This window comes from Saccoglossus kowalevskii, chromosome 9, assembly GCF_978046115.1.
Source record: "Saccoglossus kowalevskii chromosome 9, keSacKowa6.1, whole genome shotgun sequence".
Classification (NCBI taxonomy): domain Eukaryota; kingdom Metazoa; phylum Hemichordata; class Enteropneusta; family Harrimaniidae; genus Saccoglossus; species Saccoglossus kowalevskii.
Window position 1 is genome coordinate 23830688 of NC_140649.1, and position 13417 is coordinate 23844104.

At 34.4% G+C, this 13417-nt stretch overlaps 1 protein-coding gene across 1 annotated transcript in view; it reads right to left on the reverse strand.

Annotated features, from left to right (window-relative positions):
* LOC144341636 (uncharacterized) overlaps positions 1-13417 on the reverse strand; it is a 57674-nt gene that overhangs the window by 25868 nt on the left and 18389 nt on the right. The window contains exons 4-6 of the mRNA XM_085503316.1: positions 12311-12442; positions 7824-7970; positions 2744-2875 (exon numbers count right to left, since the gene is read on the reverse strand). Of these exons, the coding sequence (XP_085359442.1) occupies positions 2744-2875; positions 7824-7970; positions 12311-12442 (411 nt within the window). The remainder of the gene's footprint in view (positions 1-2743; positions 2876-7823; positions 7971-12310; positions 12443-13417) is intronic.

A 13417-nucleotide genomic window follows, 5' to 3' on the forward strand; every position in this document is an offset into this window, starting at 1 on the left:
AAATTGACATATCTGATGTGATATCATAGTCATACCTTTACACTTATTACCACTCTATTCTGTATCACAATCACCAGGACTGCTAATACATTCTCCTTTTGTAGTTACACCCATTGGTAAATTGACATATCTGATGTGATATCATAGTCATACCTTTACACTTATTACCACTCTATTCTGTATAACAATCCCTAGGACTGCTAATACATTCTTTTTTTGTAATTACACCCATTGGTAAACTGACATATCTGATGTGATATCATAGTCATACCTTTACACTTATTACCACTCTATTCTGTATCACAATCACCAGGACTGCTAATACATTCTCCTTTTGTAGTTACACCCATTGGTAAATTGACATATCTGATGTGACATCATAGTCATACCTTTACACTTATTACCACTTTATTCTGTATCACAATCACCAGGACTGCTAATACATTCTCCTTTTGTAATTACACCCATTGATAAACTGACATATCTGTTGGGATATCAGTCATACGTTTACATTTATTACCACTCCATTCTGTATCACAATCACTAGTATTGCTAATACATTCTTCTTTTGTAATTACACCCATTGGTAAACTGACATACCTGATGTGATATCATAGTCATAACTTTACACCTATTACCACTCCATTCTTTATCACAAACACTAGGACTGCTAATACATTCTTTTTTTGTAATTACATCCATTAGAAAACTAACATATCTGATGTGATATCATAGTCATACCTTTACACTTATTAACACTCGATCCTGTATCACAATCACCAGTACTGCTAATACATTCTCCTTTTGTAATTACATCCATTGGTAAACAGACATATCTGATGTGATATCATAGTCATACCTTTACACTTATTACCACTCCATCCTGTATAATAATCACTAGGACTGCTAATACATTCTCCTTTTGTAATTACATCCATTGTTAAACTGACATATCTGATGTGACATCATAGTCATACCTTTACATATATTACCACTCTATTCTGTATTAAAATCACCAGTACTACTAATACATTCTTCTTTTGTAATTACACCCATTGGTAAACTGACATATCTGATGTGATATCACAGTCTCATCTTTACACTTATTACCACTCCATCATGTATCACAATCACCATTACTACTAATACATTCTTCTTTGTAATTACACTCATTAGTAAACAGACATTTCTGATGTGATATCATATCATACCTTTACACTTATTACCACTCCATCCTGTATCACAATCACTAGGACTGCTAATACATTCTCCTTTTGTAATTACATCCATTGTTAAACTGACATATCTGATGTGATATCATAGTAATACCTTTACACTTATTACCACTCCATCCTGTATTACAATCACCAAGACTGCTGATACATTCTCCTTTTGTAATTACACCCATTGGTAAACTGACATATCTGATGTGATATCATAGTCATACCTTTACACTTATTACCACTTCATCCTGTATCACAATCACCAAGACTGCTAATACATTTTCCATTTGTAAGTACAGCCATTGATGAACTGTCATATCTGATGTGATACCATAGTCATACCTTTACACTCATTACCACTCCATCTTGTATCACAACCACCAGGACTGAAAATACATTATCCTTTTGTAGTTACACCCATTGGTAAACTGATATATCTGATGTGATATCATAGTCATACCTTTACAATTATTACCACTCCATCCTGTATCACAATCACCAGGACTGAAAATACATTCCCCTTTTGTAATTACACCCTTTGATAAAATGGCATATCTGATGTGATATCATAGTCATACCTTTACACTTATTACCACTCCATTCTGTATCACAATCACCAGGACTGAAAATACATTCTCCTTTTGTAATTACACCCATTGGTAAACTGACATATCTGATGTGATATCATAGTCATACATTTACACTTATTACCACTCCATTCTGTATCACAATCACCAGGACTGCTAATACATTCTCCTTTTGTAATTACACCCATTGGTAAACTGACATATCTGTTGTGATATCAGTCATACGTTTACATTTATTACCACTCCATTCTGTATCACAATCACTAGTATTGCTAATACATTCTTCTTTTGTAATTACACCCATTGGTAAACTGACATACCTGATGTGATATCATAGTCATACCTTTACACTTATTAGCACTCCATCCTGTATCACAATCACCAGTACTGCTAATACATTCTTCTTTTGTAATTACACCCATTGGTAAACTGACATACCTGATGTGATATCATAGTCATACCTTTACACTTATTACCACTCCATTCTGTATGACAATCACCTGCACTGCTAATACATTCTCCTTTTGTAGTTACACCCATTGATAAAATGACATATCTGATGTGATATCATAGTCATACCTTTACACTTATTACCACTCCATTCTGTATCACAATCACCAGGACTGAAAATACATTCTCCTTTTGTAATTACACCCATTGATAAAATGGCATATCTGATGTGATATCATAGTCATACCTTTACACTTATTACCACTCCATTCTGTATCACAATCACCAGGACTGAAAATACATTCTCCTTTTGTAATTACACCCATTGATGAAATGACATATCTGATGTGATATCACAGTCATACCTTTACACTTATTACCACTCCATTCTGTATCACAATCACCAGGACTGAAAATACATTCTCCTTTTGTAATTACACCCATTGATGAAATGACATATCTGATGTGATATCATAGTCATACCTTTACACTTATTACCACTCCATTCTGTATCACAATCACCAGGACTGCTAATACATTCTCCTTTTGTATTACATCCATTGGTACAGTGACATATCTGTGTACATCCAGCTCCATATATCCCAGAAGGACAATCTGGTAATAAGAAAAAGAATGGCTTAAGTTTTGAAAACATTCAGTAGACTTTCCATGACTTGACGTCATCAAATAATCCATTTCAGGTTTTATTTCACCAGACACATAAATTGTTATTTAAACAATAACGAACGACCCGCCATCCCATATGCAAACTGTGCCCGGACTGTGATATTTACCGGGAAGTCGACGCTGAGAAATACAAATCACGTCAGTCATTCGTCGATCCTGTTTTGCATATTGTGTAGTACTACTCACTACAAAAACAGAAAAAAAATCATACCCCAACTTCGTTTATCGCATTTGCTTGGATAAATCACCCGGTTAATTTCATTTCATCAATACAATAGGGCGACCTAGTCGACAGGCTACAAGAACAGGATGGAACGCTTCGATCGAGCGTGCTTTAGCGTACAGAGCAGACGATGATGCCCTCACAAAATTGTAAGATTTCGATATTGAAATCCGATGTTATTGGCAATAAATCATTTTATTTTATGCTGATTTTACCATAAAATACTTGTTATGGGACAATTTCTCTTTTAATTTTAAATAGTTTCTCCTTTAATCGTTTTCGAAAACAACATTGTATTCATATCCATGGCACTCGGCACGGGGCCTTGATGCTCAATAATGGGATACATTATCGCGAATAATCTGCTGCAATGACGTCATAAAACCCACTGGAATTGATAATGCTATAATATAATATTCTCTAACACTGGGTCCCAGCACCCACAACATCTAGTGACCCTGAATGAAGACAGGAATGAACTACAGTTTAGCATGGCCACTGTAATGAGAAACATAAATCTGATTAATCATAATAATAATAGTAAACTCAACATGACATGTGTGCACTGTCCATAAATACAATCAGTGTGTGTAGTGTTAGTAAGTTTGTGTCCCGCCATGTTAGATCACCAGCATAACCTGTATTAAGATACTTGAGATAACAGAATGATTTTCATTCGCCGGCTGTCAACACACTGCATATCACCAATGACTTAGTTTGTTACTAAATTTATTGTAGTATATGAACTCTTGTTGGTTCTAGAATGTATATGCAAACCCAATATCCTCCATGACACACGACGAACATGAGAAAAATAAGCCCTAACAATGGAGTGAGTCAACGACTTGATATAGAGCGATACTATCCGTTTTGCCTCCTTTCGTTGAGGAAAACAATTCATGTGAGCGTTTTGATCCCTGTAGTTGACTTTAATTGAGATTAAGAATCAGAATTTGGTATCTCATTATAGACTGAAGCACAATTCCATACGCTTTGACAATTTACGTAGAAAAATGTGTGTCAAATACCAGACGAAAGAAGGAGACTACTTGCAATTTAGATCAACGTTATTATCCTATTTTTATTCAGATCTTTTATCATTGCACTATTTGAACTGTTTTCTATTGTATCTAAATGGCATATTGTATTGAAGCCTTCCACATGTACCCTCCTTTGAAAAGTACAGTAGTATAGTTGTACATAGCTCACATTTTCCGCATCATTTTTTTCCAACTCATGGACTTCATATTGATGTCGCAACACGCAATAATTGCCTGAATTAGGTTGTATACTAGAAAAGATGGACTTAAAATTGTTGTTGTTCCATTTGTTTATTGCAACTGGGTATCAGTAAAACAATTAAGACTGTACAACAATATGTGTTATTATGTTTTTTTAAATGCGATCATCAAATACTGAATGATCATGAACAACCATAATGTAACACATGTCAACAATATAAATGTGTTATAAGCTTTAAAGTTTGAACAGATTGTGAAATCGATATGTACCTATGGATATATAACTATCGATGTATATAAATATAGATTTAGGCATTTATTTATAACATTACTTGTGTTGCCAAAAAAAAGCTAAATGTACTGTTTGTAAAAGTATCTTTTGCACTGAACCGCTAAATGTCATCGTAAATCTAGCCTTTAGGTTATAATTGCAAGATGTATTTTGATTTTGTATCAAATTAATATTTTATGATATGCACAATTTATAAAGACCTGTGGTGGAATCTTTTCATGTGACATACATGTCCAAGTTTTCATTTTATCACCAATAATGAGAATTATTTTGGATGTATATAAATTAAAAACGAATTAGATTGTCACACTGTAATAGAGTATTTTTCATTCATTGAAATAAGATGATAGGTGATAGATAGTAGGATGACAAGTGTCTAATTATGAAAATCAGGCGATTAACATGCACATATTTTAATGTAACACTAATAAAGTCAGTGAAATATATCACAGACCATCTATGTATCCAATTTATTAAAATTTGATTAAACCGAAATATTATGAATTATTATGCAACATGTGTAATTAATATAAACAGATTTTAACCCCAAACTTAGCAGCAGGTTGCGCATTGTTCTAGAGCATATATGTAACAAGTTTCATTGTGGTGGGATAATTAGTACTCAATGTAAAAGCAGTAAATTAACAGGTGATTAATATTAAAAAAAAATATTCAAAGTTAAACAGGTCTGTGCATAATAATTCGGATTATGAAACATTATATTGTGTACTTTCTTTGTCTTTAGTTCAAGTTTACTGTGCGCAATGCATTTGATGCGTAATTTCAGTTTATTCCAAAAAATCTAGTTGTGGGTAAACATGCCCTCCATACATTTAAACATCGTGTTGAAAGGCAGACGGAAGACAAAGGATTTAATTTGCATACTGATTTGCTGACCATCCAACTTTATTATATCCTGTGTAATCTATAATTAGTGTCCGTTATGCGATCGCGAAGCACAAGCAAACATTACTGTGTTTTAACAACGCAGTGTTTTTTAAAATATTAAAATAACTTAATAAAATCATGGCAAAAATTAAAGTGACCTGGGCTAATATTATAGTCAGCCTGCGGAGTGCTTTGAAAACGAGCCTATCGACAGTTACAACAAAAGTTCGGCGCAAACAAAATTTCCTAAATGATTGTCACTGCGACACCGACAGTTCAGACAACGACGACGAGATGGAAATCCTGGATACAGACGCTGGCTCATAGTAGAATTACAGTCTGTAAATGAAATTGGCAGTGACATATTGACGTGTATCCCGTAAGTAAATATATGTTGTCATGATGGCCCGACCTGTGTTTAGAGAACCAATTGTACTGATGACGCAGTTTAACATAACAAGGGGCCTGAATAAATTAACTGCGCTGAACGCCATGTTGTTCAAGTTAGCACCCACTTTTTTGAGAAACAACCATCCATTTTTTCACGATATAACAGTTCTCGCAGATCATATAGTTGTACATTTATACAGTTTGATCGGAATGGTAGATATTTGCTGTTTATAAGTGGTCAAATTCGAAGAAACGTTTTATTGAGTTTTTACGGGAACTAATTTTTGACTATTGAAGATGTCATCTTGTAACACTTTACTTTGCGCTAACGATGTATAAATTAACAATCTATTCGCCACAAAATGGGCTAAAATATTATGTCTCATAGACGTTTATGTGAGCCGTTGGCGTTGAGTTTATAAAATTTTAGTCCATAATGTTCAACGGACTATATCTCCAGAACTATGGGGCACATAGCAATTCCGAGACGCATTTTCAAAGATCATTATCCTATGAGGCAACAGTGAAAAAATCAGAAACATAGTAAAAAAAAAAAAACACCGAGAAACGGTCAATCGCGCAAACAAAATCTGTTTAGGAGGTTCGCGGCATAAATCGTAACTTAATTGAGCAAATATTAATACGAAACATATTTGATCGTATTCTGCTATATCTCAGCTTTCTGAAAACATATACATTGTCATAACTGCATGCATAGTAACTGGCGTGGAAAGTCCTAATCTTAAATAAAATATAACTTGTGTTCCCCTTTCGTACCTTAACATGCTTAGTTTTCAACGAAAACCTAATCACATCTGCGCATTACCCCATAACGTGCACACATGAGTAAAATATTCAGTTATTAAAGGTTTCACGGATGTAAATAAAGTTGCAATCACACTTGAAAAATGTAAATTTTCTACAAAATCTCTACAGCTACAAAATAATTACCTGTCAGGTACATTATAAAACACAGTCAAATCTGGAGTATAAAATAGCTAGCATTGCTATATGCAGTATTAGTAGATTACTTGAGCACAGTTTATATACATTGGTTTCCTGTAAAGTATTAAGGTAATACTTTTGAAATAGATTATTCTGAGAGATTATAGTTACTTGAAAAGATGTGCATCTGATAAAATGCGACCTGACAGGCAACCCTATATTGAACACAAGCGACTTAGAGACAGCATAGAATTTAAGCTCAAATGTAAATCATAATAAATCATTAAAGGCTCGAATGCAGTGAAGCTACATTGCTTGAAAACCATACACAAGGCTATACATTGCATATTTCATAATGTGTTACAGTACTATCAATACTCATTCAGACAATTCATTTTAGTTGTGTTAACATTACTGATAATTTATTTGTCATAATGCTCTATCATTCGGTAATCAGCAACTTATGTTTCATTCCTGGATTTATTCAACTGTTTTTGCTGGCGTCTATTTACGTAATTTGAAGTTTTCAAGCGTTACTTGTTTTTTTAAATAATTTCCATACAGAAGAAATGGAGATATTTTATTGGATAACACTAAGATCTGTCATCAAAGCACGTAGCACTGTTTGTAGTGCCGACTAGTAAAGCAGACCCATTCAATACAATATAATATGACATGCTACGTACTACAAATAATATTACAAGGGAAAAAGTTTGATTATAGTTTTATAGCGCATATACACATTAACGATCACATTCAATGCTAAATATATACATTAATAAACATTTTACAGATGTTATAAGTGAAGGCTCAATGTCTTGAAATCCGTAAATAGAATTCAAATCTACAAACAGCTATTACATTTCTGTGAATATTAGATGCATTTATTCAACTTACCTTCTGTTAAACAATCTAATCCCCCATGTGATGCAAGACATGAACATCCATATGGATCAGAAACACAAAACATCTGTCCTTTACAAGATGTAGGGGAACTTGAACAACTGCGCTCACATGATTTGCCCCATCTGCCTCTTGCACAACCTGAAATATGGAAACAATTGTAGATAAATAGTATAATGCATTATGTTTTTAGATTTTAACCATTAAACTGAATCTAATTTTGAAGATAGAGTTTTATTCGAACACCGTGCAAGCTGATTAGTTTGATAAACTACACTACAGCGGCTGGGTAGAAGGACTCCCTATTCACACCAAGATGTGCTGTGCCGTGATAAATGTGTCTTCAATAAATTAAATTGATTTAAATCGAACAATGAAATCACACAGCAGTGAAAAATGTTAGGGAACTGGAAACAACGTGATTGGTGACTAAATGACAAACATGATTAGAGCATGAGAAACCAGTCAAATCTTGAAATGGGCAACATGCTCTCACTGAACATATTACTTTGTAACAGTACACCACAAACGTAGTGATGAGTCTAGAACAATTATATTTAATAAAATAAAAAATAAAAAAATAGCTGCAATACCGAATCAAGTGCATTTTAGAGAAGGAGACACAGCGAAATATGAGACTATACAATTCGTCGATGGTTAAATATTCCAGCTTAGTTATTTGCGGTGCTTTCTACACTGTGAGCGTTTTACGTGCACGACACCGATGTTCGTCGAGAACAGATATAAGGTGGAGCGCGTTCATGTGAGAACCCCTATTGTTACCTTCAAGGCATGCTGACATTGTTATCTGGTCATCTGGTCCATGGTATGTTTCATGAACCAATGTACGTATACAAACACATGTTTCTGAGTATTGTAACAAAATATTGCATACTCTAACCATAATAGCGGGTTTGAGAAATGTTATGTTAGATGTAATCGTGCATAGTGGATGTCTGTTAGATGTGGTAAAAGAAATAACACAGGGTCATTCAAGGAATATGTTCCTTCACCTCTGGCTTCTAAATATTATGGTCATGACTTTCATTTACTTGGGCATCCAACAAATTGTGATATTGATTTTACAAATGTGTGTTATTATTTGAATATTAAAATAATACTTTGAGACATTGCTGAGAGTTATTTGCACAGAAAGGGTTCATTCTGCATGCCACACGACTTTATGAGCGTAGTTTTGATTGCCGCATGTTCCAACGCATTTTGTGGGTATAACCAGCCAGTATACCTCCGTGATTAAAAAATGATCACGATATCTACCACTAGGCGCGCGGCATCTCTGGGGTTTATGGATAATATCAGTGGGCTTTTCAGCTTTGGTTCACCGTTCCGTGCTGAAGCACAACAGCTTCCAAAGGATCATGAGCCGCCGGTACGTGGGCGGTCAGTGTAAGTAATTAGAAAGACTAATAAAAACTTGGGCCAACTGTAACAGCACTTTTACTATGTTGTCTCTCCAATTACTGCCACTATTTGTTTTAGTTAGATATTTGCCTATGTTAGACAAAGTGGTTTGAATGTGAATCAAGAAAGTAAAACCACAGGCACCACACTCACCCCAAGCCCAATCCTAATTAAGACAGTGCAAGTCAAATGCTAGCACCTAATACACAGTATAGTGAAAGAGTATATACTGTGTATAAAGTTTTGGACGCCAGTGTTCGCTTCACTAATGCCACTATGTCTTATACTGCCCGATAGCTCATACAGTAACCATCTTGAATTTTATTTTATTTATACAATTTTAACTTTATTCAATGAGGGTAACACAATAAGTATACATGTAACTTCAACAATAAACATAAAACTCAAATATATACAATAAAAATATCAGAAACAATTGAGGAGTGGTTAACAGTGGTTCATAGAAACATTTAGTAGGTATTAGTAAGTATTAAAAAGTCTCCAAAAAGACTTATTTTTCGATATCATGCTCTGAACTATTTCATATGTGGGAACCAGTTATTGGTAGACTGTTCACGAATACAACCATTCTCTGATGTATTACATATAAACATATTATTCATATAAGGAGGTGCTAACTTGTTGTGGGAACGTTGTCACCTAAAGTACTGAGATCCCTGATTGGTGTTCGTGGTTGTGCAAGTCGGGTTGTACTTCACAGCTGATGGCAGAACCTCATAATGCAGTGTGTTGTTTGTAGATGTTATATCGGATATGCTTGCTATCACCTCTCGTCTAGTTGAGGGCCAGGGCGTAGCTAGATTTGTCACCGACAGTATGGATCCCGAACAAGACTATAAAGGTCCAATCATGCAGACCTAATGACAGGCATTTCCATCAAAACATCATCGGACAGAACTGGTTCTGCAAGGGTCTCGCTTAATTTAACCAATACACTTTCTTCCCAATCGAGTATGATAATCAAACGATCAACAATGTTTCTGTGATAGTGAGGAATCAGGCAGTGCATGTCATTGCCGACGCATAGAAACACTAGCATGACGGTGAACCAGCTCTGCGGCAACAATCATCATTGTGTTAGATTTCAAATTACACAAACTTCACAGTGTGAGAAACACTAACACTCATGACAGCAGCAATGTCACATAGGATGTAGGTAGTTATTACACAGATCGTGGACAGCCCAAACATCATCATGGCGTCATCAGCGATTTCACTAAGGATTCCAAAAGTTATCACAATGTTAGCAATGTGTATCACTCATCTTGTAATTGAAAACCATTCGACGTGAACAGAAATTTCTTCTTCGTCCCTGTATGGGTTATTGAAGCTTGAGAATGCCGGCACAAGTTTATAACAGCTAAACTACTGGCACCCAAATTCCCAGCCTGTGTCATCTGTCGGAAAAGTGAGAAACTGAAGATTCTACAAGTATTACTCGGAGTAGTTTTGTACCAGGAAAGTGATACAATTATTCATAATTCCGGGATCAACTAGCTGGCAGTAGCATGATACATATAAATGTCTTTCATTTAAATATAATCATAGCATCGGCAGAATCCTGACGGCAATTTTGTGTTGCTGCTTTTCTTGATCAATTAGATCCCCGATATGCATCTTATGACGCATCTTGGATGCGGGGACACATAGTGTGTTGCTCGACCACATAGTTTGCCATCTGATCCCAGCATTTCGCTTTGCTCCATACTTCAGAGAAACAATATACCTTGTACAATTTATTATAGTAGACATAATGTAGTATATAATAACGAATTATCCATTATATTTTTCGTTTGGCAAAAATTGATTTGTTAGTGGACATCAACAAGAGAACAACGTACTATATACTATAGAAAATAGAGATCACAGCAAGGTTATTTGACAACCAAAATTCAACCAAGATGGTCCTATGTTTTCTACACGATAAATAGACGTATTATATAATTTGGCTCAAATCAATGCGTTATTACATTAACTATAGTCAATTGTCACAGACAAATAAAAAACATAAAAAAATCACTCAATAATAACACTTTTAAGTGTAAAACTGAATGAAACTTTTTGTGCTCATTGATTTCTCCAACATGGAATAATGTGATTGTTATGAATTTTTTGTTCCATATATAAATGGTAATAATAAGTCAGTAAATTGCAGACTTGTGATGCAGCACAGTATGGAAAACCATACATAACAAAGACAGATCCAAAAAGAAAATGAAGCTGTACACTTTAGACGTTACAAACGTTACAACTTAAAACACATGTATTGCATTTTTTTTACCAACAATGACTAAACATTTTTGTTTGCACTTTAAATGCCCCTAAATTGTTCTCTAATCATTCATCTGGAATGTAAAAAAGTATTTGTGTAAGACTTCACATGTGTACTAAGAATGAATTAAATCAGTTCATGTCATTTGGGAATGGGTGAACATTGTAGTACGTGTATATAGCATTTAGCAAGTTCCTACGAAATAAACATAGTATAATAATTACAACATTGCTTATTTTATTAATCCCAGTGTTTCTTATGGAATAAAACTACATGAGTAGTATAATAAAAGAAGCCAATACAAGCTAATATCTGAATTAAAACTAATATTGTATTAATCGTAATATCCTGTATATAATGTTACAGCATGAATTTTATAAAAGTTGCTAATTAATAGTGCAGTAATATATATATGTAAGCAAACTAATATAATAGCGAGATTTGAAAAGGTAGAAACAATTACACTTGTCACTTTTTTTATTTATAAGAGTACTCACTTGGTCCACTACACTTATCTGATTCACAGATCTTGGAGAGCATATTACTAACATCTGTTCCTAATATTAATAATAGTATGAATGTCTTCATTTTGTCTACTTATTATTATGTTTAATGAATGTTTTATTTCTGCTAATTTTGAATAATTGCAATTGTGTATTTTATCATTATAATAAGACATATTTTGTTCATAGTGCATACATTGGTAATTTAAGTAAGTTTGTAAACAACTAAAAGATCAATTAATATTTGTCATTATTTCATTTACCTGTATTACAGTCATTTCCTGTAAATCCTGGTGGACATATACATTCTCCAGTGTCTGCATTACATATACCTCCATTAAAACATGTAGGACAGTTATCTAGACATGTGTCACCATATTTACCATTAGGACAACCTGTAATAATTAGAACAATATGCGTGACATGTACTTCTGATAAATAAAGTTAAAACTACATTCCTACTTAGCATTAATTTACACAAAATCGCGCGATCTCCATCCCAGTAGATGGTCAGGGCCGACACTCTGCAGATGCAGAGATTTGCTACTTGAAGGCTAAGCACGAACCAAATCATGCCCTCGGTGGAAGGAAGTACAGCTAGATATGATCAGATGATGACGTTTCTGACGATGCCTATGCAATCAGTTTCTACTTGCAATGCTACTTCGATGTGAAAAAAAACAACTGTTATTTGAATCCTGGTTTGCTGTTCCACATGTGAAGGAGCATACAAATGGATACGAGTTCAATTAAAAAATTATTATCATCAAAAGAATATCGACTGAAATGTTTGAGTAAAATAGCAGATCGATGAATAAGTGCGATTTTTGCACTAGTTGAGAGAGCCACTGGTGATTCCCACGTCGGTCCTGACTAACGTAATCCCTCAGCAAACACGAAATATTCGACATTGACCAAGCACCACAAAGAACAAGAAGCAAATGACGGGCTAATCTGCACTGGCTTGGAAGGTTGTAAATGATTAGCTAGTTTGAATTTGCATAACAATACTGACAATGAACGTGCATGGCCTTGGATAATGAAAAAGGCTATCTAATGCTTTTCTAAAACCCCCCAAAATGTCAAATATGCGCGTCTGAAGCTACACCCTTCAAAATAAATATTTGGTCAGTTTATCTAACTCTACGAGGCCACCTTGTCTCAAATATTATATTATACAGTTTACCTTTCACTGAAGTCAAGGTAATCCCTCAGTTGAACAAACTAAAATGAGATTACATGCAAATTATCTCACTAATATGCATAGTCATGGCCCTAAATCTAATTATGACTACACATTATACCAAAGTACATATGCATAATATTTGTTTGTGATTTTGCTGACAGACAAGCACACCTCTTGTGTGCTT